Here is a 26,012-nt window from a genome sequence, read left to right on the forward strand (position 1 = left end):
AGTGATGTAAACTGATATCGAACTCAATTCATGGACAGTTTTTTCATTCAAAACTGTCCATGAACATTCATTCATGGACTCAATTCATGGACAGACAGCTCGTGAAAGAGCCTATTAGCTCTTTCACGAGCCTCGATCTTGTATACAAAAAAAATAAAAATAAAAAAGTACTGTGTTAAACTTCTGTACGTTTTCCAGAAGTATCTCTTTATTTTTCACATTAGCCAAAATTTTTTTCAACAAAAACAAAAGCTAAATTATGACTGGGATTACGGACAGTAAAATTACAGTTCAGTACTTCGTGTAACCCCCACGAGCATTGAGGAGAGCACGTACACGTCGAAGCATGCTGTTCACGAGATTTGCCAAGGTTTGGACAGGAATCTCTTGCCATGCAGTGACAATAGTCTGCTGAAATTCACGCACAGAGGTCGGCTGCTGGTCCATGTTGTCGATTTGACGCGTTAATTCTGCCCACAAGTTCTCTATTGGATTCATATCCGGGGACATGGCAGGTCACTCCATATGCTCTACACCACGGTCAGCAAGAAAGTGTTGGATCATGCGAGCAGGGTGAGGCCGTGCATTGTCATCTTGGAAGACAAAGTTTCCTTGAAAGGTTGCACGAGCAAATGGAAGCAATGTTTCTTCCAGAATGACCCTGTACTTGAACTGGTTCAGGTTTCCATTCAGAACAACCAGGTCAGTTTTGCCCCCTGCATGAAAAGCAGCCCAAACGGTCACCCCACCACCTCCAGCTTGGACTCTTGGCACTATACAATCTTCGTTGTGGGCTTCATGCACTTGTCTGCGCACTCGGACGCGGCCATCTTGACGATAGACGAGAAATCTAGACTCATCACTGAAGGTCACGTGATTCCAGTGTCCTGGCTGCCATTGACGGTGCTCTCTGGCCCACTGCAATCGGCGCTGGCTGTGTTGTCTGGTCAGGCGTGGCTTTCTCATGGGAGGCCTGGCACGATAGCCTGCTTGAATCAGTTGTTGGTTGACTAGCCTTCTGGATACAGGCACATTTGTCAGTTGCTGCCACTCAGCCCTAAGCCGATTAGCTGACTTGGTACGGCCATTGCAGACTAACCGGTGCAGCCGGCGATCATCTCTCCTTGTGGTTAGGCGTGGACGTCCTGGCCTCGGTATTGGAGTAGGGACACCCCTCTGAGCATTTCGTTTCAGGATCTTTGACACCTGACCTTGAGTGATGCCATACTGCCGAGCAATAGCACACTGTTTCATGCCAGAATTTCGTAAAGCCACCACTCCATGACAAACAGCATTGTCAAGTTGACGGACCATCTCCAGAGGAAGCGGAAATAACTTTTGTAGACGTGCAGCAGTTGTTTTCCACTAATACAGAACGCAACAACCCTTATATACCCGATTGTGAAGCCAATCGTCAAATCTAACTGTCCTTGCATTTTGTCACGCCACCTGTGATATAATCCTGTTGTTGACTTCTTGCTGCGAAAGACAATCAGTGACATGGTTCTTTCAACAAAGACATCACCGAAGAGTAAAAGAAACTCACCAGATTGATATACTGAGTTCAGAAAGTACACCCAAGTCAAGAAAAAAAAAATCCATATTAAATGCCAAGTCTGTATTTGAAAATCTCTTCCATCAATAAAGTATAATAAAGTATTTGATATTTCCATGTCCAGCACCTGAGAGCCGTCAAAGCAGAGCAGGCAAGCTTCCACCGCCTCTCCAAAACATCGTTCTCCGAGGGTCTTGTGTGGCAGGACACAGAGGTGCACGTCTGCGCAGTAGTATTTGTTATCAATGTGCCATCGGTAGGCTTTGACGTCCTCACCTAAATCCTCAGCGGCCGGGAGTTCCTGTTCACCAAGTATCCCTGGAAATCAAGCACACCAACATCTATATTAAGATAAATGTCGGGAGACTGAAACAAGTGTGGAGCAAATCTGGAAGGACATCAGGGTGGTTTTAGGGGATTAAGGGTTTACCTTTAAGGGATCAATACATCTTCTATGTAAAGTGGCAATAATTCAAAAAAAGGTTCATGCAAATGGTTTTCAAAAACATGACCATTTAAACAACGAAAAGTTTACAAAGAAGTATTAACTGCTGTGGGAAACAAAGTAATGCTGAGGTTTCTGGGGTTAGCTCCTCTTCCTCCAACGAAGAGGTAACATCCAAAATGTCACCATTACTTTGATTGTCAGTGGTTAGCACATCTTTATCAGCTTGTAGTTAAAAAAAAAACTATCGCTTGGAATTGTCTGCCAACGCAAACCAACAGTGGCCTTGACAAAGTCCAATATTCCTTGGTTGTATTGAAAAAAAAAACACCTTGCAAGTTCAGATCCCATTCAATGAACTCCTTTTTTGAGGTTATTATGATTCTTTTTCTCCCTCTCCCTCACCCCTTTCCATTCGTTAGTTGTCGGTAGGTTTATTGTACACCAATCCTTTCCTATTCCATCTCCAGACGCTGCATGACGTCATCCACAGGCACAAATGGGGGCCCGGCAATGACGCGCGCTGAAAGCGAGTACTCAGTTTTCACTCCGATTGTTTTCTTGTTTTCTTGTTTGTCCGGGCGATATCTCAGCCATCCTTTGAGCTAGGAAGCTGAAATTTTGGCACAATAGTGAGCACGTGCTTTGGCAAAAACTATTTTTGGTATTTTGATTTATCGATTAATTACTTAATTATTATGGATTAATTAAGAACTTAATTATTTCCTTTAAGCACTTATTTATTTATTCCCTCCCTCCCAGTACCGTCTCTATGTGCTGCACAGTGGTATTGCCGGGAGCTAAGGCTGAGGTAATGCCTAATTGGGCCAAGATCTCGGGGAGAACTTTTGTCCTAATGTCCACCATATACGTGTCTACCGGCAGCCCAAAGTTCACCTTGCACCCCTTCCTCGGAACGAAAAGTGTTTTTAGGGCCTTTTCATAGGGACTGCCCACAGCCTAAAGGCGCTCCTGCAATGCCACGCTGAAGGATGTTGTTACTTGCGAAAATTGAAGATTTTTCAAGTATATTGGTTGGTCTTGTGCGTCATTCTCTGTCTGTCCGTCCATCTGTCTGTCTGTCTATCTGTATGTCCGTATGTCTGTTTGTATGTCTGTTTACATGTCGATCTGTATATCAGTCGCCTACAGGTCACAATTTTCAACCGATCTTCACGAAACTTCACCAAATGGTAGAGTTGGTCATAAGCAGGAAGCCTATGTTTTTGGGGTCAAAAGGTCAATAGGTCATTCCTATTGATCAACTTTGTCAAATTTCTAAAATCCTCAATTTTCATCCGATTGACTTGAAATTTTAAGAGGATTTGCATATCTGGTCACTGAATTCACCCACCAAAGTATTTTTGAGGCCAACATAGGCCAAAAGGTCAACATAGGCCAACAATTTATTTTAGGGATTTCGCAAGTATCGTGCTATACACGATTTCTTGTTTATTTATTTGGCATAGGGGTGAAGGCACCACTGCAATGCCATGCTTGAGGATGATATTTATATTTTTGGCATGGGGGAGGTGTACTTTGAATGTATCTGGACTTGTTCCTCTTCTATTTCATCCCCACTTTCCCCTTCTTCGTGTTGTGTTTCATTCAGTTTGTGTGCAGCTCGTTTACCCACCCACTAGTACATGGTGTAGTGCAAAATTTGCTACACTAGTGGAACCAATGTTTTTTGGAGATCCTTATACCCTAGGCAACAAGACCTGAGTTGGTTCCATTTTTTTCAATAGCGTTTTTGGAGGCCATTTTGACTTTCAAAATGGCCGCCATTTTTTGCAATTTTGTATGTATCTTTTCACATAAAACACTTTGATTAACCATTTTTTCTGGCATTTATGTCATTCCTTGTATAGTACTTGTACAGCTACAGTCTCGTATTCTGATACATCTGGGGGAACTTGTTGATAGACAGCAAGAGCAGTCCCATGGAATGTGTTCCGTCCATCAGCTGTGTCTACCTTGGCATCTATGTTATCAGCTGAGCATCTGATTGGCAGATTTTTCAACAGTCCTGGAGGCATGTAAACGCCATTGAATTCATTCATATTCTCTTGGACTGTGGTGGCAATCTTTGAAGTGATCTCCTTTACACGTTGATATGAAACACCAACGCCACTCTGGTACAACATGTCTATGTCTCTGCGACTGCGGTGTGCATGATGGCTATGGAGTGAAAGTCCAACCCATAATGGCGTTTCAGTTGTGAACCTGAAGGTTGAAGTTGAGGACTTTGGCTGATATTGCACCTGCTGATCAGATTTGAACTCCTGGATGATGTGCTGTCCAATAAGTGCACATGTTCCATTTATCTTTTGTGTTTTGTGTTTTGGTGGTGGCTGCTCCCTGGAAATTTGAAATTGCACATTTAAAATTGGCATGAGCAACGTCAACCAAAGGTTCAGGAGTTCTCTCTTGGCAGAATACACAAAGTTCGTAACTTGTGCATTGCTTCTTAGAAGGCGGCTCTTCAAACGATGACATTATGCGGCGGTGAAGCTGAAATCCAACTTGTCTATGAATACCTGTAAGATAAAAAAGAATAAAGCAAATGTTCATATTTCTTTCATTATTGTAATTATAGTTATCTATGTGTAATTTAAGACAGTAGAAATTAGAATACATACAAAATTGCAAAAAACGGCGGCCATTTTGAAATTCAAAATGGCCGCCGAAGACGCCATTGAAAAAAATGGAACCAACTCAGGTCTTGTTGCCAAGGGTATATAGATGCAAAAAACATTGGTTCCACTAGTGTAGCAAATTTTGCACTTACATATAATAATTCTACATAACACCATGTACTACACATGTCCTTCTCCCCTCTCCTTGATCTCAATCTCACTTCTACTCTGCCGTTGGTGTTTTCAGCTTTCCATTCTGCTCCAGCTCTTCCACTCTCCTTCACTCTCCTTCACTCTCCTTCTCTCTCTCCCACTTTCCACCTTCCTCTCTCCCCCTCTTTCCACCTTTCTCTCTCTCCCCCTTTGCACGCACCTTTCTCTCTCTCCCCCTTTCCACCTTTCTCTCTCTCCCCATTTCCACCTTTCTCTCTCCCCCTTTCTCTCTCCTCCTCTGTCCACCTTTCTCTCTCCCCCTCTTTCCACCTTTCTCTCTCCCCCTCTTTCCACCTTTCTCTCTCCCCCTCTTTCCACCTTTCTTTCTCCCCCTCTTTCCACCTTTCTTTCTCCCCCTCTTTCCACCTTTCTCTCTCCTCCTCTTTCCACCTTTCTCTCTCCTCCTCTTTCCACCTTTCTCTCTCCTCCTCTTTCCACCTTTCTCTCTCCTCCTCTTTCCACCTTTCTCTCTCCTCCTCTTTCCACCTTTCTCTCTCCTCCTCTTTCCACCTTTCTCTCTCCTCCTCTTTCCACCTTTCTCTCTCCTCCCTCTTTCCACCTTTCTCTCTCCTCCTCTTTCCACCTTTCTCTCTCCTCCTCTTTCCACCTTTCTCTCTCCCTTTCTCTCTCCCTCTCTCTCCACCCTTGTCTCCCCCTCTGTCTCACTCTCAAGTTTTAAACAAATCAAAATGTTCACCTCCCGATAAAGTACTCGTCCCCATCTCCACCGAACCCCTGCATTGACATCCATCGTTACAGCAACATAGTAAGGGAAACATATGAAAATCTGTTAACTAAATTGTTACCAAAAAATTTCTTCACCAATATGTTTGTAAAGGTGTGTAATAACATGTGTTAAAATGTTGAAGGTCAACTCCCGTGGGAAACCCAGAAAAAAAGCTGTTGAATTCGGATACCGAAAAATTATTTTCGAGAATTTTTATTTTTTTAAATCGGCCCTTAAGTAACTTATGAGGGGTCAAATAAGGGTTTTTCATGATTCTGAGTTGATTGTTAACATTTATATTTCACCACAGACACTCCTTTGTGGAAAAATAATTTCTAAATATATCTCATTTTCTACTTTGCAGGACATGGAGTCTAGCAATATGGATGAAGACGTTACTCCACCTGTGCTCAATTGCTTCATCTGTGCACGCTCGGATACACCAGCTGAAAGGCTTATACAGGCAACTCCAAAGGGATACTCAACTTTATTGAAACAAGCAGAAACTGTCGAAAATGTTACTGTTGTGGAACGTATTGTTGCGAATATGGAATTTGGCCTCCATATCCGCTTGTAAATATTCCCCTATTTTCCCCAATACTCCCCAACTATCCCCAATCCCCCATTCCCTAGTCCCATTGTCTGTAAACAACAATCAGTAGAGCCGACCTTCCCCTTTTTCCCCCATTAAATGTCGTGCCCAGGTCCACCGCACCACACGTAGACAACTTTCGGACATCTTGCTAGTTATTCTTAGTCTATGTCAGTTAAGGCCTCGTTTCCATTAATTATGACTCTTCGTTGCACCAGAATGTGATTATATGGCACCAGTAGTGAGTTTAGGACCTTTCCCATACCTCCTCCCATCTTCTTCCCCGTCTACAACAACAACAACAACAACAGAGGGGCACGGCGCTGCGCGGGGGGGAGTGTGCGTCCTGACACCGGCTCGGTTAGCCGCCATTGACAATGCGCTCCAGACCATGCGCTCCACGGGGTTACCACAAAGGGGCTGGCTGTCAGCTCCTCGTCAAGGGCGGAGCCTGGTAAACCCCGCGCACGCACCCAATGAGAAGCAACGTGCCGATTCCACGAGGCGGAGCTAACGAGCCGAGGGCGTGTCACTCCCCGCCGGATATACGCGGCCACGTAGCGGACGTGACGTCGTGACGTCAGATGCGCCCCCAGCTTGAGACGAAAAGACAAAGACGCCACCTCGAGCGCTGTGCAACCTTCCGCATCTCTGGACCGGACCGGGTCGATCCTGCCCTGAGCCCAGGTGCACCTGGAGCCATCGACAACCGCTTTCCTGCCATCAACCCCCGTGTGAGTCAGCCTTGTCCCGTTTACCTGTCGTCTGTTGGGGTTAAAATAAGGTTGTGTCTAAGTGCCTATCTTCCTTTGCTGTCCCTCTCGTCCCTGTAATCTGACCTTCCGTAACGAATATAATCTCCTCCGGAGGTCTTGAGAACCGTATCCCTGGTGTCGTCATTTTAATCCCAGCCGTGTGTCTGTTCCGTCATTGACCTAGCATCGCGCGACTAGTCAACGTTCGGGTATAATATCGAGTATAATCTTGTGCAGACGTGGTCATCCCAAAACCGCTCGGTGAATAACATCCAAGCCACGTCTGTAACAATTGGTGTCGAGGAGTGGAATTCGAACCCGGGACTAAATTTATTAGGCCCAAATTTGTAACAAGTAGAATCGATTCGGAGCGCGTTTCCCGCGCGTTATTAGGCCCAAATTTGTAACAAGTAGAATCGATTCGGAGCGCGTTTCCCGCGCGAAATTATAACGGCCGAAATTTGTTTTGTTGTATAAAAACCCGAATTTTGAAAGTCGCGCTATGGCAGACCAAGACAGCTGGGGTCCGGTAGAGGAGAGTGAGGTAGGGTCGATCCAGGACCAAATTGAGGGACAAGAGGAGAGCGAAGCAGTGAGGGCGGCAGGGTCGCAAAATAGCGTTGTCATGCACCAGGTGGCCGCGGCGTCCACACCCGCGACCGTAGTGGCGCCACTGGTGGATTCGAACCTTTTTATCCTGCAAATGAGGGCCCTTATGGAACAAATGGGTGAGCAATTGGGAGACCAAATTAGAGGTTTGAAAAGCAGTATGGGACAAATGGGGAACCGGATGGAGGCTCAGAATGAGCAATTGGGGGTAATGGGGAACCGGATGGATGCTCAGGGTGAGCGATTGGAGGGCAAAATAGGGGTAATGAGGGACGAAGCGAGGGGTACCAGTGAGGGATTAGACAATAATTTTAAGGGATTAGACATGAAATTTGGGAAATTAGACGATAGATTAGGGGAAATACAGGAGGGGTTAACGGGGGTAGAAAACAGAATGGCCGCTCAAGAGAATCAAATGGAAGGGATGCAAAAAGGGTTAGAGGGGTTAGAAAACACCATGGAAGGCAAATTGAGGGACATGAGGGACCAAGCGGAAAGGGAAGTTAACCAAATGGGGCAGCAGATAGAGGGGGTCAGAATGGGGGTAGAAACCAAACTGGATGCTCACAGGGAGGAAATGGAGCAGATGAGGGTGGCATCTGGGCAGGAGATGCAAGTGATGGGAGAAGAGATCAGAAGAGGTGTGAGTGAGGAGGTCGGAGGAGTGCGCGAGGAGGTGAGGCACTGTAAGGAGCACATGGAGAAGGAGGTGAGAAAGGGGACTGTAAAATTGCAAGGGGGCATAGAGGACCTGACGCAGGAGGTGGAGCAGCTGACGGTGGGACAAACGGAGTTAGTGGAGCAGGTTCAAAGGAACACTGCGGTATTAGGAGGTTTAAAAGCGACACAAAACGACATAAAAAACGACTTGATAGCGACAAAGAGGGAATGTCAGATGGTACGTGAGGGACTGACAACGAGGTTGGACGAGGTGATAGAGGTAATGGAGACGAAGGACCGGCAGGTGAGGACGCACCTGGAAACGGTCAAGGTAGCCTTAGAGGATGAGCTTGAGGAGACGTACCGGGGAATAAAAGAGGTGAAGCACAAATTAGAAGAAGTGGAAGAAGGGATGAGCGAAATTAAGAAGCGACGGAGAGGGGATAAGAAAGAGATAAAAGAGGAGATAAAAGAATTGGTCCAAAGTCTGTGTTTGGATCGTGATGATGTGCTCATTAACCGGATGAGGGATTCGCAGGTGATGGAGGAGAAGCGAAGAGGAAGAGGACCCGGTGTAAGTGGTGACCAATATGGTCGTGCGTATGATGCGCCAGGGGATTTAAGAAGCTTGGGGGTCGAGATAGACCCGGGTGTTCGTGAGAGGCCGTTGGTGAAGTGTGCGACAGGTCTGGTGTGCGAAAGAGGAGGGGTGCGAGAAAGTCCGACTCTGGGGTGTGTGAGGAAAAAGTGCGTGCCAAGGAGTGAGGGTGCTGGCGAGAGTGAGTCGGTCGTAGCACGTGTGCGAGGGAGCACATGGAAGCGTGGTGTGGTGAGTGTTACAGAGGGTGTGACGGGAGAGTGTGCGCGAGAAAGGTGTGTGACGGACAGGTGCATGAGGAAAGAGTGCGCTGTCAGAAGTAAGGAAGAGTGTCCACCTGTGGTGAGTGTTACAGAGGGTGTAACGGGAGAGTGTGCGCGAGAAAGGTGTGTGACGGACAGGTGCACGAGGAAAGAGTGCGCTGTCAAGAGTAAGGGTGAGTGCGTTGTCAAGAGTGGTGGTGAGAGTATTGAGAGTGACAAGGAGAGTGAGTTGGTTGTGACAGGTGAGCGAGGATGTACACCTGGGATGGAAGGATGCACACCTGGAATGGTAGAGCGTGAGTGGGAATGCACGCTGGAGTTGGTGGTGAGGCACATGGTTGGGTGTGCGAATGAGGGCACACCTGTGATTGTCACAGAGGAGGTGACCGAGGAGGGGGCGCGAAGCGGTGTATTGGTGAGGTGTGCGAGCAACGAATGTGTGCCAAAGTGTTCGGTGGTCAGGTGTGTGACCAAGGCTGTGAGTGGAATGGGTGTACCTGGGTGTGTAAGGAAGGGTACGAGGAGCATGGGCACAGCTGGATGTGTGAGCAAGGAACGGGCTGCGGGGTGTAAGCGTCCAGGTGAAGCATCGACGTTACACGGGTTAGAGGTTAGAGCGACTTTTAGCCGAAGCAGGCCCTCGGTGCGTGCCGGGCCCCGCTTTGAACGGCCGCGTCCAGGCTCCACTAGGCGGAGCTGGCAGCCCGATAGGAAGGGTCGTTATGGCGACCACGTTTTGTTGAGACGTGCCGGCAGGTCGAGATCGGGACATTGGATGGCTCCACGCCGAGGTGATGCGTGGGATCTCGGCCCGGGTAAGCCCCCGTCCCTGCACCGAGTGCCGGACGCATCCAGCCGCTGGCACAAAACAACCAGCACCCATTGCTTGGCTTTACGAAGCCGGGCTTTGGACAGGGATTGGCGCACCGAGAGGTATTAGTGAGTCGACTGGGTGATGAGGTTAGTGTTTTGGACCCAAAATTAGAGAAAAACAAAATTTGATGATTGGCAAGGGATTGGCAGTAGTGATTGGCAGATGATGGGTAGTGATTGGCAAATTTTTGATTTATTGAAATTTGATGTGCAAAATTGGTAGTGAGAGACCCCCGATGTGGTGGGATGGCAAATCCACCATCCTTCCCATGTGGGGGGCAAAGGAGCAATAGATTATGGGGTGTATGGCAGTGAAAACTAGCCCGGGTGGGTTAGGTTATATTGATAGGGCCCTAGAAGATGACATTAGGTAACGTTAAGTTTAGTTCGTGACTGATACCTGTAGTGGGGACGCAGGTAGATTAGTGTGGTTGATAATGACGTGGGAGCGCAATAGTTTAAAGGGACGACTGGGAAGCGCAAGTTTCAGAAGGGAGTAGTTAGCTGAGATGATGCTGTGTGTGTGAGAATTGAACAGGTGTGATTGCACAGGTGTGCAACTGGACAGGTGTGTGGAGCAGTGTGTGAGTAATGAGTGTTGTGGATCAGCGCGAATGCGCTTGGGGAGAGAAGGGTGCAGGTGGCACCAGGTGTGAGAGCACAGGTGTGCAAGTACAGGTGTGTGGAGAGAGTTGGAGTGAGTGGTACGGAGTGGTGTGCATGGTGCGAAGGTGTGGATGGGGGAAGAGTGGACCCCTTTCACGAGTACCCGGGGCGGGTAGTGTAAGTGTTAGGTAGAGGGTGCAGGTAAATTGTGGTTGGATATTGGCATTTGTGGTGCGGTTGCAGAATGGTATTGTGGATGGGTGCATTAGTGTTGTGGAAATGGCTGGGCGTGTAGCCTGTTAGTGTGTGATAGTTGGTTGGGCACTCCACCACTGTGAGGATGTCGGCCAGGTGAGGCCGCAGGTGGGCTCTGGGAGCCGGTAGTTGTGAGTGGGTGCCTGAGGATCCCGGGTGTGGATCGGGCAGCCCAGTGCCAGAGAGGGCACGGAGTGGGGAGAGCGCCAGAGGGCCTTCCCCAGGTAGATAGGTTAGGGTAAGGAACAGGTAAGCTCGGAGGCAACTACAGTGGTGGAGGTGTGCAGGTGGGTAGACCCGCTGGGAGAGGTACACGCCACAGCCCAGAAATTGTGCGAGGGCACCGGGAGATGAATCGGGGGAGTGAGACCCCAAATTGAAGAGCACCACAGTTTGGCCAATGGGAATTGGTTTTTAGAACCCATAGTGTAAGAGGGCCAATGGTTTGGCCGGAGAAAGACCCCGGGTAGTGTAAAGTTGTTAAAGTCATTTAGGAGATAGTTAGGATTGATGAACCTGTCGCACCATACGCAGCCACTTACCTGAGGTGATGATGATGACTCCACACCTGTGTTTTCTTGGTTTGTAGCAGGAAATGAGATTGCTGTGGATTTGTGAGACGCATCACGACGTGGATGAGACATTGGGGTGATTCCATCTCTCCCTCCCTAGGAGGGACTGATGATGAATTGGTAATGGCAAATTTTGATGTTGAGTTGAAAATGGCAAATTTTGATGAGAGTTGAAAATGGCAAATTTGATTGGTTAGGAGGGAGAGAAGACGAATTTGGTTTATGGGAGGAACGGGGAAGACAGTAGGGATGTTTGTTGATTTGTAAAGTAGATGTTTATGGGTAGTGTTGTGTTTTGTGGATGCAGTAAGGGGTAAGGGAGGGGCCATGTAGGTTACCTGGTGGGGGGGGGGGGGGCGTACGATAGGAACGTACCTGTCTCACCTGGTTCCCATGTGCCCCCAGTGTGCATCATCTTGTATTGCGTGCACTTTTGCGCCCTTACCACCTTACTCACTTGTCTTCTTCTTTTGTCTCCCACCTCCGAGGATCTGGCTTTGGGGTAGAGAGAGAGGAGAGAGCGGTGCTGGCTACGCAGTTGTGGGCCTGCACTTTCGCTGCTTGCTGCTTGGATCGATACACCATACGGACCGCAATGTTTGTGGCCACCCACAATGGACCGCAGTTCTTTTGCGGCCAAGCACCACCCGTGGAAGGACCTATGGGTCAACGTGGCACCTATGCCAAACAGGTGAACCACTTATAGTTGACACCACTGAAGGCCAAAATACAGAAATGGACGCGGTTGGCGCCTTTCTTTATTTTTGAAAAGAAGTAAGAAGGCCAAGTGCACCACACGAAGGCAAGACCAGCGGCAGAACATCGGCCGGCTGCGACACCACACAATGATTTATAAACACTTTATTGGTGCACCGGATGGTGCTCACTGTGTGATGGGGTGGTGCTTGATGCTTGGAAGGGGTGCTCTGCACGTTATTAAAGGCCGTCGGCCACAGAGCACTCGTGGGTTGGTGTATCGATGCTGGCAAGCGTGCTCTCTCTATGCATAACATCTGCATGTGTTCCTCCAAAAACAGGTCCTGGATCGTAGTGTAAATATCAGCGTAGTCTTGTGTAAATAATGCTCCCTACCGGCTGTATGTTTAGTTTGAGAATTCTTTCCGGATTCGGTTATCCTGTGGGTGTGTTTCTGTGAGGAGAAGGGTGCAACGTCGCAGGGGGACATATTTACTCATTCGTGAATATCTGTAAAACTGTCGCACTCAGGGTAGAGTTAATAGTAGAGGGAACTACATTGCGTGCCACACTAAAGTAGGTAAAAATTTATCGGGTCGGGACGCCCCGAGGGTAGAGAAGGGTGCAATGTTGCGAATATGGAATTTGGCCTCCATATCCGCTTGTAAATATTCCCCTATTTTCCCCAATACTCCCCAACTATCCCCAATCCCCCATTCCCTAGTCCCATTGTCTGTAAACAACAATCAGTAGAGCCGACCTTCCCCTTTTTCCCCCATTAAATGTCGTGCCCAGGTCCACCGCACCACACGTAGACAACTTTCGGACATCTTGCTAGTTATTCTTAGTCTATGTCAGTTAAGGCCTCGTTTCCATTAATTATGACTCTTCGTTGCACCAGAATGTGATTATATGGCACCAGTAGTGAGTTTAGGACCTTTCCCATACCTCCTCCCATCTTCTTCCCCGTCTACAACAACAACAACAACAACAGAGGGGCACGGCGCTGCGCGGGGGGGAGTGTGCGTCCTGACACCGGCTCGGTTAGCCGCCATTGACAATGCGCTCCAGACCATGCGCTCCACGGGGTTACCACAAAGGGGCTGGCTGTCAGCTCCTCGTCAAGGGCGGAGCCTGGTAAACCCCGCGCACGCACCCAATGAGAAGCAACGTGCCGATTCCACGAGGCGGAGCTAACGAGCCGAGGGCGTGTCACTCCCCGCCGGATATACGCGGCCACGTAGCGGACGTGACGTCAGATGCGCCCCCAGCTTGAGATGAAAAGACGCCACCTCGAGCGCTGTGCAACCTTCCGCATCTCTGGACCGGACCGGGTCGATCCTGCCCTGAGCCCAGGTGCACCTGGAGCCATCGACAACCGCTTTCCTGCCATCAACCCCCGTGTGAGTCAGCCTTGTCCCGTTTACCTGTCGTCTGTTGGGGTTAAAATAAGGTTGTGTCTAAGTGCCTATCTTCCTTTGCTGTCCCTCTCGTCCCTGTAATCTGACCTTCCGTAACGAATATAATCTCCTCCGGAGGTCTTGAGAACCGTATCCCTGGTGTCGTCATTTTAATCCCAGCCGTGTGTCTGTTCCGTCATTGACCTAGCATCGCGCGACTAGTCAACGTTCGGGTATAATATCGAGTATAATCTTGTGCAGACGTGGTCATCCCAAAACCGCTCGGTGAATAACATCCAAGCCACGTCTGTAACAGTATGAAGGAGGCTCAAAAGGAAGGAAAACTGAGGTACCACCAGAAGTGTAAAAATGATCTGTACAACAACTTTGTTGCAACCACCAAGAAGTCAGCTCAAGCATCAAAGGCAGAGAAAGAGTCATCAAAGTTGAAGAGAAGACGCACTACTTGTGAGTTCAGTTCATCAACTGGCTGCAGTTCTAGAAGATCACAGTCAGTTGACCTCCTGTATAAGGATGTATGCATTCTTTGCAACCAACCAGCCCAGCTCTACAAAAATAATCCAGCACAAGCTAGAAAGAAATACAGAGTGCCAGATAATTTGACTGCAGATACACTGAAGGCAAGCTTGCTGAAGACAGCACGGAGTCGCGGGGATGACTGGGGCACTGAAGTCACTGGACGCCTGGAAGGGATCAACGACTTGGTAGCAGAAGAAACACTGTACCATTTGCGATGCAAACTTATGTTTGCGAGAGGTGACAGTTTGTCCAAGCCTGATGAGGAAGGAAAAAGGAAGAGAGGACAGAGGAGTATTGATGAGGAGCGAGAGGCAGTTTTTATTGAATTCTGCGAATGGTTAGACTCAGAATTAGAGCATGGGGTAATGAACATGGACCAAGTCCATGAAAAGCTGCAGGAGTTTGATCAGTCACCAGAGAAGAGCCTTTCTTATTCAAAGCATTGGCTAAAGATAAAACTTCTAGAGAAATACGAAGACACCTTGTATTTCACAACACAGGAAAGAAGGGCAGATGTACTCTGTCTCAAAGATGGCACCGACAATATTCTGCGAGACAAATCATGCAAATCTTGACCATGGAGATGAGAAGACTCAGATCATAAAGACGGCACTCAAGTTCATATCCAATGATATTGCCTTGATTGATTTAGGTCCAAAGTCATACCCCACCACACACAGTATGACTGACATCGATAGTCAGCTGACACTTGTTCCTGCAAGCCTTCAGATGTTCTTGAGACCGATTGTCAAGACAGACGAAAGAGTTGCCGTTTGGGGGCAGAATTTTATTAAGGCCTGTCGACCTCGGTCTGGAGTATTGCCACACCAAATGGGGCTTGCCATACAACTTGATCATAGATTTGGGTCAAAATGGATGCTCAACAAGTTCCACCGGCTGGGATACACTGAGTCTTACACGGAGACACAAAACTACAAATACTGCTTCCTTAATAGTAGGAGTGGAGATGATGTTCCAGATACTTCTGGCACTCTTGACACCATTGTGGAGGAAACCGATGAACAGATCAATGATGAGGTGGCGGTTGATGCTGCGCTTGAGGATCAATCAGTGATGACAGCCAAAGTGCCAGCCAGTGAAAGTGAATTGTCAAGTAATGATCAGGTGGTCTTTATGGAGGTTGGGGAAACAAACAATGCAGTCACTCAGTTTGTTGGAGGCAATATAGATTTAAACATTGTCTCTATTCACGGAAACACTCCCTTTCACTCAATGGGTTGGATCGAAGTCACCTCTCCGGCACCACCTTTGCCAGATCCACAGACAACAGCAGCGTTCCCCCGGGTGAGGTTGAAGGCACTCGACAAAGCTAAGATCCTGAGAGGAACTGAAGTAAAGATTATTCCATTTACGAACAGGAAACAGATAGGAACGAACGCGATCATGTTTCTCCCCCTCGCTGAGCTTTCCTCCTCCCTGGCTCATGATCAGCCACTCCTCACTCCAGGTGACACACTCTGGGCAGCGGGGTGGGTGATCAAAGCCAACGATCCTGAGTTCCCACACTCCAACTGGAATGGCTGGATGAAGAGAATCCATGCTAATGATGCAAAGCAGAGCACACAGATCGAGTTCCTCCCAGTTATTGAAGGAGACCCTAATGACCTCAACACCATCTTCACCACTCTGAAAGAGTGCATACGGCGCGCTGGGGTCGCTATAGTGACCTTTGATCTTCCGATTTGGCTGAAGGCTGTGAATATAATAAAGCAGGCAAATCTACCCGTCATTCCAAGGTTGGGTGGTTTTCACCTGCTGAAGTCTTATCTTGGATCAATGGGTAACATCATGGAAGATTCTGGACTACTAGATGTGATCCAGTTGATCTATCCTGGAAGTACGACAGCCAACCACATCATGGATGGAGGATGTTTTGACAAGGCAATCCGTGTTCACCTCCTCATCGATGCAGCCATCTATCAACACATCATGAAACTTGCCTTCACTGAGGAGGAGCGTGGTGACATGAAGACCTTCATGGAGAAGGTGGCTGATGGGAAGATGGGAGCCAGACACTCAGACCCAGTAGTGCCAGTGTTTGAGCAAAGGTTTGAAGAAACCTTCAAACGACTCGCAAAAGGAGGAAGAACACCTGCACTCTGGGTGGAGTACCACCACATGGTAGATGTTGTCATGATGATGTTGTTGTCATGTCATGATGTCAACTGCAGTCATGATGTTGTTGAGTCTGAAGAAGACATAGACAATGACTGTTGAAACTTCTGACATTGTGAATGAGAAATCACTCTTGAGTATTATATATGTATGTGAAATAAAAGCTACTTTGTGTGTAAATGTAAAAGTGAAAATATAAATGTTAACAATCAACTCAGAATCATGAAAAACCCTTATTTGACCCCTCATAAGTTACTTAAGGGCCGATTAAAAAAAAAATTCTCGAAAATAATTTTTCGGTACCCGAATTCAACAGCTTTTTTTCTGGGTTTCCCACGGGAGTTGAACTTCAACATTTTAACACATGTTATTACACACCTTTACAAACATATTGGTGAAGAAATTTTTTGGTAACAATTTAGTTAACAGATTTGTGTGAAATATCTCATAAAATGCCCTTACTAACAGGATTGAAACTGATCCACAAACAAATCATTACAACTCCCGGAAGAGCAAGGCCTCCCATCAGTCCCTCTCAGCATCTCCTTTACGACCTGTTCGTGATTTGACAAAAATGGATTATTAAAATTGCACGAAGGTTCTTATTCCGGTATTAAAACAAGGATTAAGGAACAATAATATGGGCACGGACTAACATTAACAACGGTGCACATGTTATTATTTGTGTTATTATTTGCACATGTTATTATTTGTACATCGGTATTTGCCGCTTCTTCGGGATATTATTATTAACAAATGAAAACAAGGGAACAGATGGATGGACGTGCAAGCAAGGAGGAATTCACACATTATCGTGGAATGGTTCATCTCACGTGTCACAATGTGATCCGGACAACAACCGCGTCCCACCACAGCAACCACTCCAAGCATCGCGGACAGAAATTCTTACGTTCTTCGTTCTGTGTTTAAGATTAAAATTGTTTTTCAGATGCATTAATATCCATATACACCACACACTTTGTCTAAGTGCTTAATTCCCATTTTTCTTCAGGAACGGAATTGCTCTAAACAGAAATGGACCACCAGCTTCATCGTATTACCTAGGCCTATACACCGCTCAATACCCGCCCGTGTACAGCTTTCATTGCGTTGCGCATAATGCCTTTATTCTTCATTGGAAGACTTACTTCATATGGAAGTTAGTGAGATAAGCCGAAGGGTGTATCAAAAAACTTGATTCGTTCGAGATCATTTAGCGTCACAAACATCCGTCTCAGCAACAAACGGTACAATACAATATGTGCTGAATGTAGTACTAGTAGATTCGTGTTTATAGACGCTTGAGCGTCTCCTACTGGGCGGTGTTGGTTAGAACCACTTGGAATGTTTCCTATGCACCCTGTTAGCTGCTGGTTGCATCATTTTTCGGGAAGCGCGTTTGTGCAGCTGATGCAGTGCCGCAATTACCAGTGAGCTGGTACTCAATTTGTCGACCTCGGAAGGATAACAGACTGAGTCAAACCCCATGGATTGGCGTTAATTCAATGATCGACCGGGATTCGAACTCAGGATGCTAGGATCCCATGCCAGCACCCTAACCGCAAAGCCAGCATCTGGCATTTCAGCGACATGTTTTCCGTCAATGCTTCCGCTGCCAATCTTCGGAGCACCAATGGCCTGAAAACGAGAGGGTCTTCCTTCAATGAGGGTACAAATCCATGTCCTCTATTATAAACACCACTGGGGGTGTAGTAAAGCAGATTAATGAACAGGATCAAATAATTAAATTGATACTTGTGGGAAAATTACACGCCCAGACCAGGAATCAAACCCAGATCCTCTGGAAAACCATACCAGTGCTCTGTCATCTGAGCTATCCTGGGCGACTGTGACTGAACATACATATACATTTATATATATATATATATTGTGGCGGACACGAAAGCTCACTGGCGTGATGACATCATTCCGCGCGCCAAGTGGGCGGCGGCCACGCCCGAGGGGTAGGCGTGGCTGCGGGATATACACCGGGCGCGCAGCCCGGAACGCACCAGTGGAGCTCTTGAATAAAGACTCTTACAACTTACCGCGTTGTCCGCTTCCTCCTTGCTTACAAGCAGCGCGCGTAACACCGCGCTTCATTGGTGACCTCCGACGTGATGGTCAGCCGTCACTGACCACCCGAACCCGCCACAGCCATGGCAACCAACGCGGTAGCGATAAAGCTCCCCGAGTTCTGGGAAGCTCAGGCGGAGATCTGGTTCCTGCAGGCCGAAGCCCAGTTCAGGCTTCGAGGCATCACGGCGGACGAGACACGCTACTGCCACGTGGTCGCCTCCCTCGGGGCCGGCACGGCCGCCCGCGTCGTGTCGGTCCTGAGGAACCCACCGGCCGACGACAGGTACGAGACGATCAAGCGTCTCCTCCTCGCCACATTCGGCCTCACGGTGGACGCATAGGCCGATCGCCTCTTGGACCTCCCCGAGCTCGGTGACACGCGACCGTCGGTCCGAATGGACCATATGCTGTCGCTCATGGGCGAAGAAACCCCGAACGCTCTATTCCGGGCGTTATTTCGACGCCAGCTGCCGGCACGAGTACGCCTCGCGTTGGCCAGTTCTGCGACAACGGAACCCCGAGCGCTCGCGGCCGAGGCCGATAAGTTCTACGCGGCTTTGGACACGCAGGCGAGTTTCGGTATGGCCGTAGCGGCTCCCGAGCCCGAAACTGCTGCGGGTGCCCACCCCTACTACGCGACGCACCGCGTAGCCGCTGAACCGCCTGCGGGTGCCCACCCCAACTCCGAGGGGCGCCTCGTGGCGGCCGCCACGCCCCGCCCACCACCACCGCGGAAACCGCGGCCTCCGGCTTCGCCGCAAACCTGGTGCCATTTCCACGCTAGGTTCGGCCACGAGGCCCGGCAATGTCGCCCGCCGTGCTCATTCGGCAGGTCGGGAAACGCCCAGGCTGGCCCTCGGTAGTGGCACTGAGCACCGGCCGATTAAACAGCCTCCTGTACATAACGGACACCTTATCCGGGCGCCGTTACCTGTGCGACACGGGAGCGCAGGTGAGTGTCGTTCCCGCCGGTACGTCCAACAAGCAGACCACGGGCCGGGGTCCCGCTCTGCTTGCTTCCAACGGTACGCCCATTCGCACATACAGAAAACGCTGCTTTTCTCTGCGGTTCGGAGGGCAGGTTTTCCGATGGTCGTTCGTGACTGCCGACGTGCCTATGGCACTGCTTGGCGCGGACTTCCTTTGTGCCAATGGCCTCTTGGTGGATGTAAAGCACAGAAGGCTTGTCCAGGCCGAGACGTTCTGCTCGCTCGCTTGCGCGCTGCCCGCCTCGTTGAGCAGCTCACGGAGCGGCTCATCGAGCGGCTCGCCGAGCGGCTTGCTGAGCGGTTCGGTTCCGGCCAGGTTCATCTGCACGCTTCCGGCAGCGGACGAATTCACCCGCCTCCTCGCCCGTTTCCCAGCCCTCACGAGGCCCACCTTCTCGGTGGGGACCGTCAAGCACGGGGTGGAACATCACATCCCCACCGCCGGGCCACCGGTCTACGCCCGGGCACGCCGCCTCGAGCCGACGAAGCTCGCGGTTGCTAAAGCCGAGTTTGCTACGCTGGAGCGGCTCAGCATCGTGCGGCGCTCCGAGAGTGCTTGGGCGTCGCCGCTCTACATCGTGCCCAAGCCCGGTGGGGGATGGCGACCGTGCGGGGACTACCGCCGTCTCAACGACGCCACCACCCCCGACCACTACCCCGTCCCCCGTATTCAGGACTTTTCCGCCCGCTTGGCGAATATGTCCTTCTTCTCGAAGGTGGACCTCATACGCGGTTACCACCAGGTCCCCGTCAGGCCAGAGGACATCCCAAAGACGGCTGTAATCACGCCGTTCGGTCTTTTCGAATTTCTTCGGATGCCCTTCGGTTTGAAGAATGCGGCTCAGGCGTTCCAGCGCCTCATGGACAGCGTCTTGCGCGACTTGGATTTCGTCTACGTCTATATGGATGATATCCTCGTCGCAAGCGCGTCCCGCGAAGAGCACCTTCACCATCTCCGCATGCTCTTCGAACGCCTGGGCCATCACGGCCTTATCGTGAACCCCGCCAAGTGCCGGTTCGGTGTCACTGAAATCGACTTTTTGGTGCACCGCGTCACCAGGCACGGGGCCGTCCCCCTACCGGCCAAGGTGGAGGCGGGGAAGGGGTTTCCGCGCCCCCGCACGATCAGGGGGCTCCAGGAGTTCCTGGGCATGGTAAACTTTTACCATCGGTTCCTGCCCCGTATCGCCCAGCTCCTGCGCCCCTTGCACGAGGCCTTCCGAGGGAAGCCGGGCAAAGGTAACGTCACCTGGACTGAGCAGATGGACGCGGCGTTCGTGGGCGCGAAGCTCGCCTTGGCTAACGCCACCATGCTCGCGCAACCGGTGCCCGATGCACCGATCGCCCTCACCACCGACGCCTCGGACTACGCGGTGGGCACGGTGCACGAGCAATGGGTGCGTGGAGCTTGGCAACCGCTGGCATTCTTCAGCCGGCAGCTTCACCCGCCCGAAGGCCGGTACAGTACCTTCGACCGTGAGTTGCTCGGGCTCCACCTGGCGGTCAGGCACTTCCACCATCTGCTCGAGGGCCGTGCGTTCACGGCCTTCGTCGACCACAAGCCACTGGTGTTCGCGATGGGCAATGTCGCCGAGCCGTGGTCGGCCCGGCAGCAGCGTCACCTCTCGGCCGTGTCCGAATACATGACGGACATCCGGCACGTCGCGGGGAAGGACAACCCGGTGGCGGATTGCCTTTCCCGGTCCGTTGCCCACGCGGTCCACCTTGCATCGACTATGCCCGGATGGCGGCGGACCAGGCCGCCGACCCCGACATCCAGGCCTTGCGGACCGCCGTTACGGGCCTCCGCATCACCGAGGTGCCATTCAACGGCGCGGGCACGGCCCTCTGGTGCGACGTCTCCCTCGGGCGGCCTCGCCCCATCGTGCCCGCGGGCTGGCAGCGCCAGATTTTCGAAGCCATCCACGGCCTGTCCCACGCGGGCACGAGGGCCTCCCAGAGGTTGATCGCCAACAAGTTTGTCTGGCATGGCCTCCGGAAGGCCATCCGCGGCTGGGCCAGGACGTGCCTCGCGTGCCAGCGCGCGAAGCTGCACCGACACACCCAGGCCACATTGGCCCCGTTTGCGGTGCCGGAATGTCGGTTTGACCACGTTCACATGGACCTGGTGGGACCTCTGCCCCCCTCGCGTGGTTTCACCCACGTCCTGACCATGATGGACCGCACCACCCGGTGGCCGGAGGCCGTGCCTTTGGCATCAACGACGGCGGCGGACGTCGCGCAGGCGTTCATCGCCACCTGGGTCGCCCGGTTCGGCGCCCCCTCGGACATCTCATCCGGCCGCGGCCCCCAGTTCACCTCGGAGCTCTGGGGGGCGGTCGCGCGGGAGCTCGGGGTCCAGCTGCACCGCACCACGGCCTACCACCCCCAGGCTAATGGCCTGTGCAAGCGGTTCCACCGCTCGTTGAAGGCCGCTCTCCGGGCGACCCTCCGCGACTGCGGCTGGGTCGACAGGCTCCCCTGGGTGCTGCTGGGCCTCCGGACAGCGCCCAAGGACGACCTGCGCGCATCCGCGGTGGTTTTGGTCTTCGGGCAACCGCTGCGGGTGCCGGGCGAGTTCCTCCCCGACTCCACGGCACCATGGTCCGCGGCGCAGTAGCGCTCCGCGCTGCAGGAGACCGCCCAGAGGTTCGCCCTGGTGCCCACGGCACACCCACCTATGCATGTCGCCCCGGAGCTTCGCACCATGGAGTACGTCTTCGTCCAGGACGACGCCCACCGGACACCACTGCGGCCCCCGTACGACGGGCCTTTCCACGTGCTGGAGACCGGGGTGAAACATTTCACCTTGGACATCGGCGGCACTCCTGACCGTGTCTCCATAGACCGCCTCAAGCCGGCCCACCTCGACGTGGACCACCCACCGCCGGTGGCTCGGCCCCCACGTCGGGGCCGCCCCCCGGCGGGCGGACCCCAGGCACCGCCCGGCCCCGCCGGCACGCCGCCCCCCGAGCCTGCACCCATCCCGGGTGCAGCCGGAGGCATCCCAGCTGGCATCCCTGCACCCCGGACGCCGCCAGTCGCCAGAGGGCGCTTCGGCCGGGTCATCCGTTTGCCCCGCAAACTGGCCCTCCAGGTGCGCGGGAATTCTGGGGGGGCGCGTGTGGCGGACACGAAAGCTCACTGGCGTGATGACATCATTCCGCGCGCCAAGTGGGCGGCGGCCACGCCCGAGGGGTAGGCGTGGCCGCGGGATATACACCGGGCGCAGCCCGGAACGCTCCAGTGTTACAGTGGAGCTCTTGAATAAAGACTCTTACAACTTACCGCGTTGTCCGCTTCCTCCTTGCTGACAAGCAGTGCGCGTAACACCGTGCTTCAACATATATATATATATATTAGCTATCTATATAAAGCAGTAAAGTATGTTTGTTTGTTTGTCCTCTTATAACTCGAGAACTACTCATCGCAGAGAAAAACCAAAGGCATATTCGGAATCAGTACGTCTCAGAGCAACTACAGCACACCTTAAATTTTTTAAAACTTCGGGTTTTAAAATTAGCGTATTAGCGCAGAAGCGCTAGCAGAAGAGGGAGGGAATCGAAGGGAGGGAGTGCAGCGCTCCCTCTAGCGCTTCGCAGCGCCAGCGCTTCTGTTCGCGTAATTAGCGTATTTCGGAACGTTAATTTTTCAACTTCATTATTCGGAATCAGTACGTCCCAGAGAAACCTCGTAATGTTAATTTTTCAACTTCATCCGATTGACATAGGACCAACGGCATGTCACAGAGAGTGAAACATACATGCTACATTTATTTGACGACAATGAGTTCCGACTTCCGGGTTCGTGCCGCCAACACTGTTAGGCGCCTCTTGCGGCACACAGGGAATTACCAGTGAACTGGTACTCAATTTGCCGACCTCGGTAGGATGACAGGCTGAGTCAACCCCCTGGTGTTAAGGGGGAGGAGGAGGGGAGGGGGGAAGAGGAGGGGAGGGGAATGGGGGGGAGGGGGGAGGGGGGGAGGGCAGAGGGGGAGGTGAAGGGGGGAGGGGGGGAGGGGTCCTTCTTCCCCCGGGCACCCCACACCCTCCCCTCCCCCCTTCCCCTCCCCCCCTTCCCCTCCCCCCCTGTTCCCCTCCCCTCCTCTTCCCCCCTCCCCTCCTCCTCCCCCTCCCCTCCTCCTCCCCCCCTTCCCCCTCCCCCTCCCCCCTCTCCCCCGTTCCCTCCCCTCCTCTTCCCCTCCCCTCCTCCTCCCCCGCCCGGCAATGCCGGGTACTTCTGCTAGTATATATATATATATATATATGATATATATATATATATAGATATATATATATATATTAATAATGTATATATATTTTCTATATATATACATATTGTTATGAATTTTGGGGTAGGGCATATATAGATCCAGGTAGATCTGCATAGGTAGGTGCTTCGACTGTCGTGATGGGAACCTCACCTATAATAAGTTCTGTTTCGGCAGTTTGTTTGGATTAAGTGTATCTTTGTGGTCATACGAGGATGGCTTTGTGATAAGTAGATTAGGGATTAACCTAATTCCCCGGTGTCGGTGTGTCAAACCTGTTATCATCCATGTGTCCCGTATGGTAACGAACATAGACACTAGCTAGGAATCCATCCCCATTAGCGCACACATAATGTCCATCCCCTACGCAAATCCATCCCCTGCGCGCGGGACCGACAGGCAAATCTCCCGCTTCTTCTTCCTCTATATTTCCTCCCCCGCGCATTATCTATCTATAATTCCAGTAATCTCTGTGTGTATGTTTGTATGTTTGTATGTTTGTATGTTTGTATGTTTGTATGTCTGTATGTCTGTGACCGCTGTTTCTCGACAACCACGGGTCCGATATACTTGAAACTTGCCAGGTATATTGCTGGGGACCCGAGGATGTGCCTTTTCAAGGTTTCATATTAATCGGAGAAGTAGTTACCGAGCTATGTCCAAAAAACGATTCAACCAATCAGAGAGCAGCGAGCTATCACGTGTGCCGAACGTGGCGAACAGACTCTGCCTCGGACGGCACATTTGAGAGCGTATTCATTTATTTCACGTTGGAAAACTATGTTGCCGTTAAAACTATGTTTTAAAACTAATTAAAACTAATTTGCGATTCATCGTAACTGCGATTTGCGACCTTCCGGACAGTGAAGACTGCACTTCCGGCAGCCAATCACAGAACGCGTTGTTGCGTAGGCGTGGCCGATGTGAGAGCGAGCCGAGCCGAGCGCGTGCGCCATTACGGTTCGTAATTCGATTTCTTCCGGAGAAAATAATAATTTCTCGATTTCTTATGCGCATTATTTCTCCCAATTCAGTCAGAGCGAAGGGCGGAAGCGAAGAGCGTTGTTTTTTTTGTTTACGGGCGTACGGCGGGGTAGAGCGTACGGGTAACGTTTTTTTTTTTTTTTGGCAAGGAACGGCACCCACGTACGGGCATGCCCTAGTATAGTCAAATCCGCCATTGATCGTCACCTCAAAGTAAGCTCAATTGCCATCTGTGATTTCCCGGTCTTAACCGAGGGGAATCACACGACAATATATGTATATATATATATATATACTGTATATATATATATATATATATATATATATATATATATATATATATATATATATATATATATATATATATATATATATATATATATATAATAATAATATATATATATATATATATATATATATATATATATATATATATAAAATCACTCGGTGATTTTGATACTATCCTGGGCGAATCACTCGGTGACTAAAACAGTGAAGTCAAATTTGTTATTATTGCGATATACTCAAGAACTTTGGATTTGAGATCAAGAGATGAATATGAGGCAGGAGTGCGGAATGTCATCTTTTATTTTTTGGTATTTCTATCCATATATGTTTTACCATTGTAGAACAACAGCGCTTTGTGCAAACACACACACCTCCTTGTTTAGCTCACCTGAACGAAGTTCAGGGGAGCTTATGCGATGGTGAGTTGTCCGTCCATCCTTCCGTAAACACTTGAAACTTCTTCTCCAAAACCGCTGATGGGATTGCGACCAAATTTGGCACAAATGATACTTGTGGTGTTGTGACGAAAGTTTGTTCACGGCATTAAAAAAATCTGCCCCCTTGAGGATCTACGAGAGGGGGGGGGTACCCCCCAAAATAGGTATTTGCTCTCTTCTCAGAAACTACACACGCAATTTTGATGAAACTTCATCACAACCTTAATCACCCATGATGTACCAATGTTTGATCAAGGCATTAGAAAAATTGGGGTCTTAGGTGGTATATGTGGTTGGGGGAGGGGAGGTTGCCCCTCAAAATAGGTATTTTTGTGTTTGTTTGTTTAAAGTCTTATGATTATGTTAGTATGATTCTACATGCTGCCCTGTCTTCTAGCAACCATTGAAATTAGTTTAAAATACCTTTAGTCGGTGCAGTATACTATTTACCCTCCCAGGTGAGCGCCCAGGGGTATTGCCCCTATGTTTCATGTCTGCTCCTCAAATTATACTTATCTATTGTACAGTATAGAATATTCCCAAAACAATATATTATCATTTAAGGGAATGCTGTAAGTGATGTTCATTTTACAACACCCTGTATTTAACTTTATTTTAATAGTAAACTTTTAAAACACCTCCTTGCCTAAAGTAAAGGAATACAATAATTGTTTGTTCAATATATATATTTTTTTTTTTGACTTTTGCCTGTTTTCTGATTATAGACGATCATTGTGAGATAATGTATATTCATCGTTTCCAGCACCCCTCCCACTCTTGAAATTGTTGAAGGGTAGGGAAGATAAACTCCCCTCCGAAGTTGGAGCC

The 26,012-nt window shown here is 50.0% G+C and overlaps 1 protein-coding gene across 1 annotated transcript in view; it reads right to left on the minus strand.

Moving 5' to 3' along the window:
- The window catches only part of LOC137436733 (alpha- and gamma-adaptin-binding protein p34), a 53,879-nt gene extending 36,674 nt beyond the window's left edge, over positions 1-17,205 (minus strand). Inside the window, exons 1-2 of the mRNA XM_068130777.2 lie at positions 16,968-17,205; positions 1,683-1,873 (exon numbers count right to left, since the gene is read on the minus strand). Coding sequence (XP_067986878.1) covers positions 1,683-1,873; positions 16,968-17,025 — 249 coding nt within the window. The 5' untranslated portion in view covers positions 17,026-17,205. The remainder of the gene's footprint in view (positions 1-1,682; positions 1,874-16,967) is intronic.
- Between the last annotated feature and the right edge of the window lie 8,807 nt (positions 17,206-26,012).

The sequence above is a fragment of the Myxine glutinosa genome, chromosome 11, assembly GCF_964187855.1.
Source record: "Myxine glutinosa chromosome 11, kmMyxGlut1.1, whole genome shotgun sequence".
NCBI classification, from domain to species: domain Eukaryota; kingdom Metazoa; phylum Chordata; class Myxini; order Myxiniformes; family Myxinidae; genus Myxine; species Myxine glutinosa.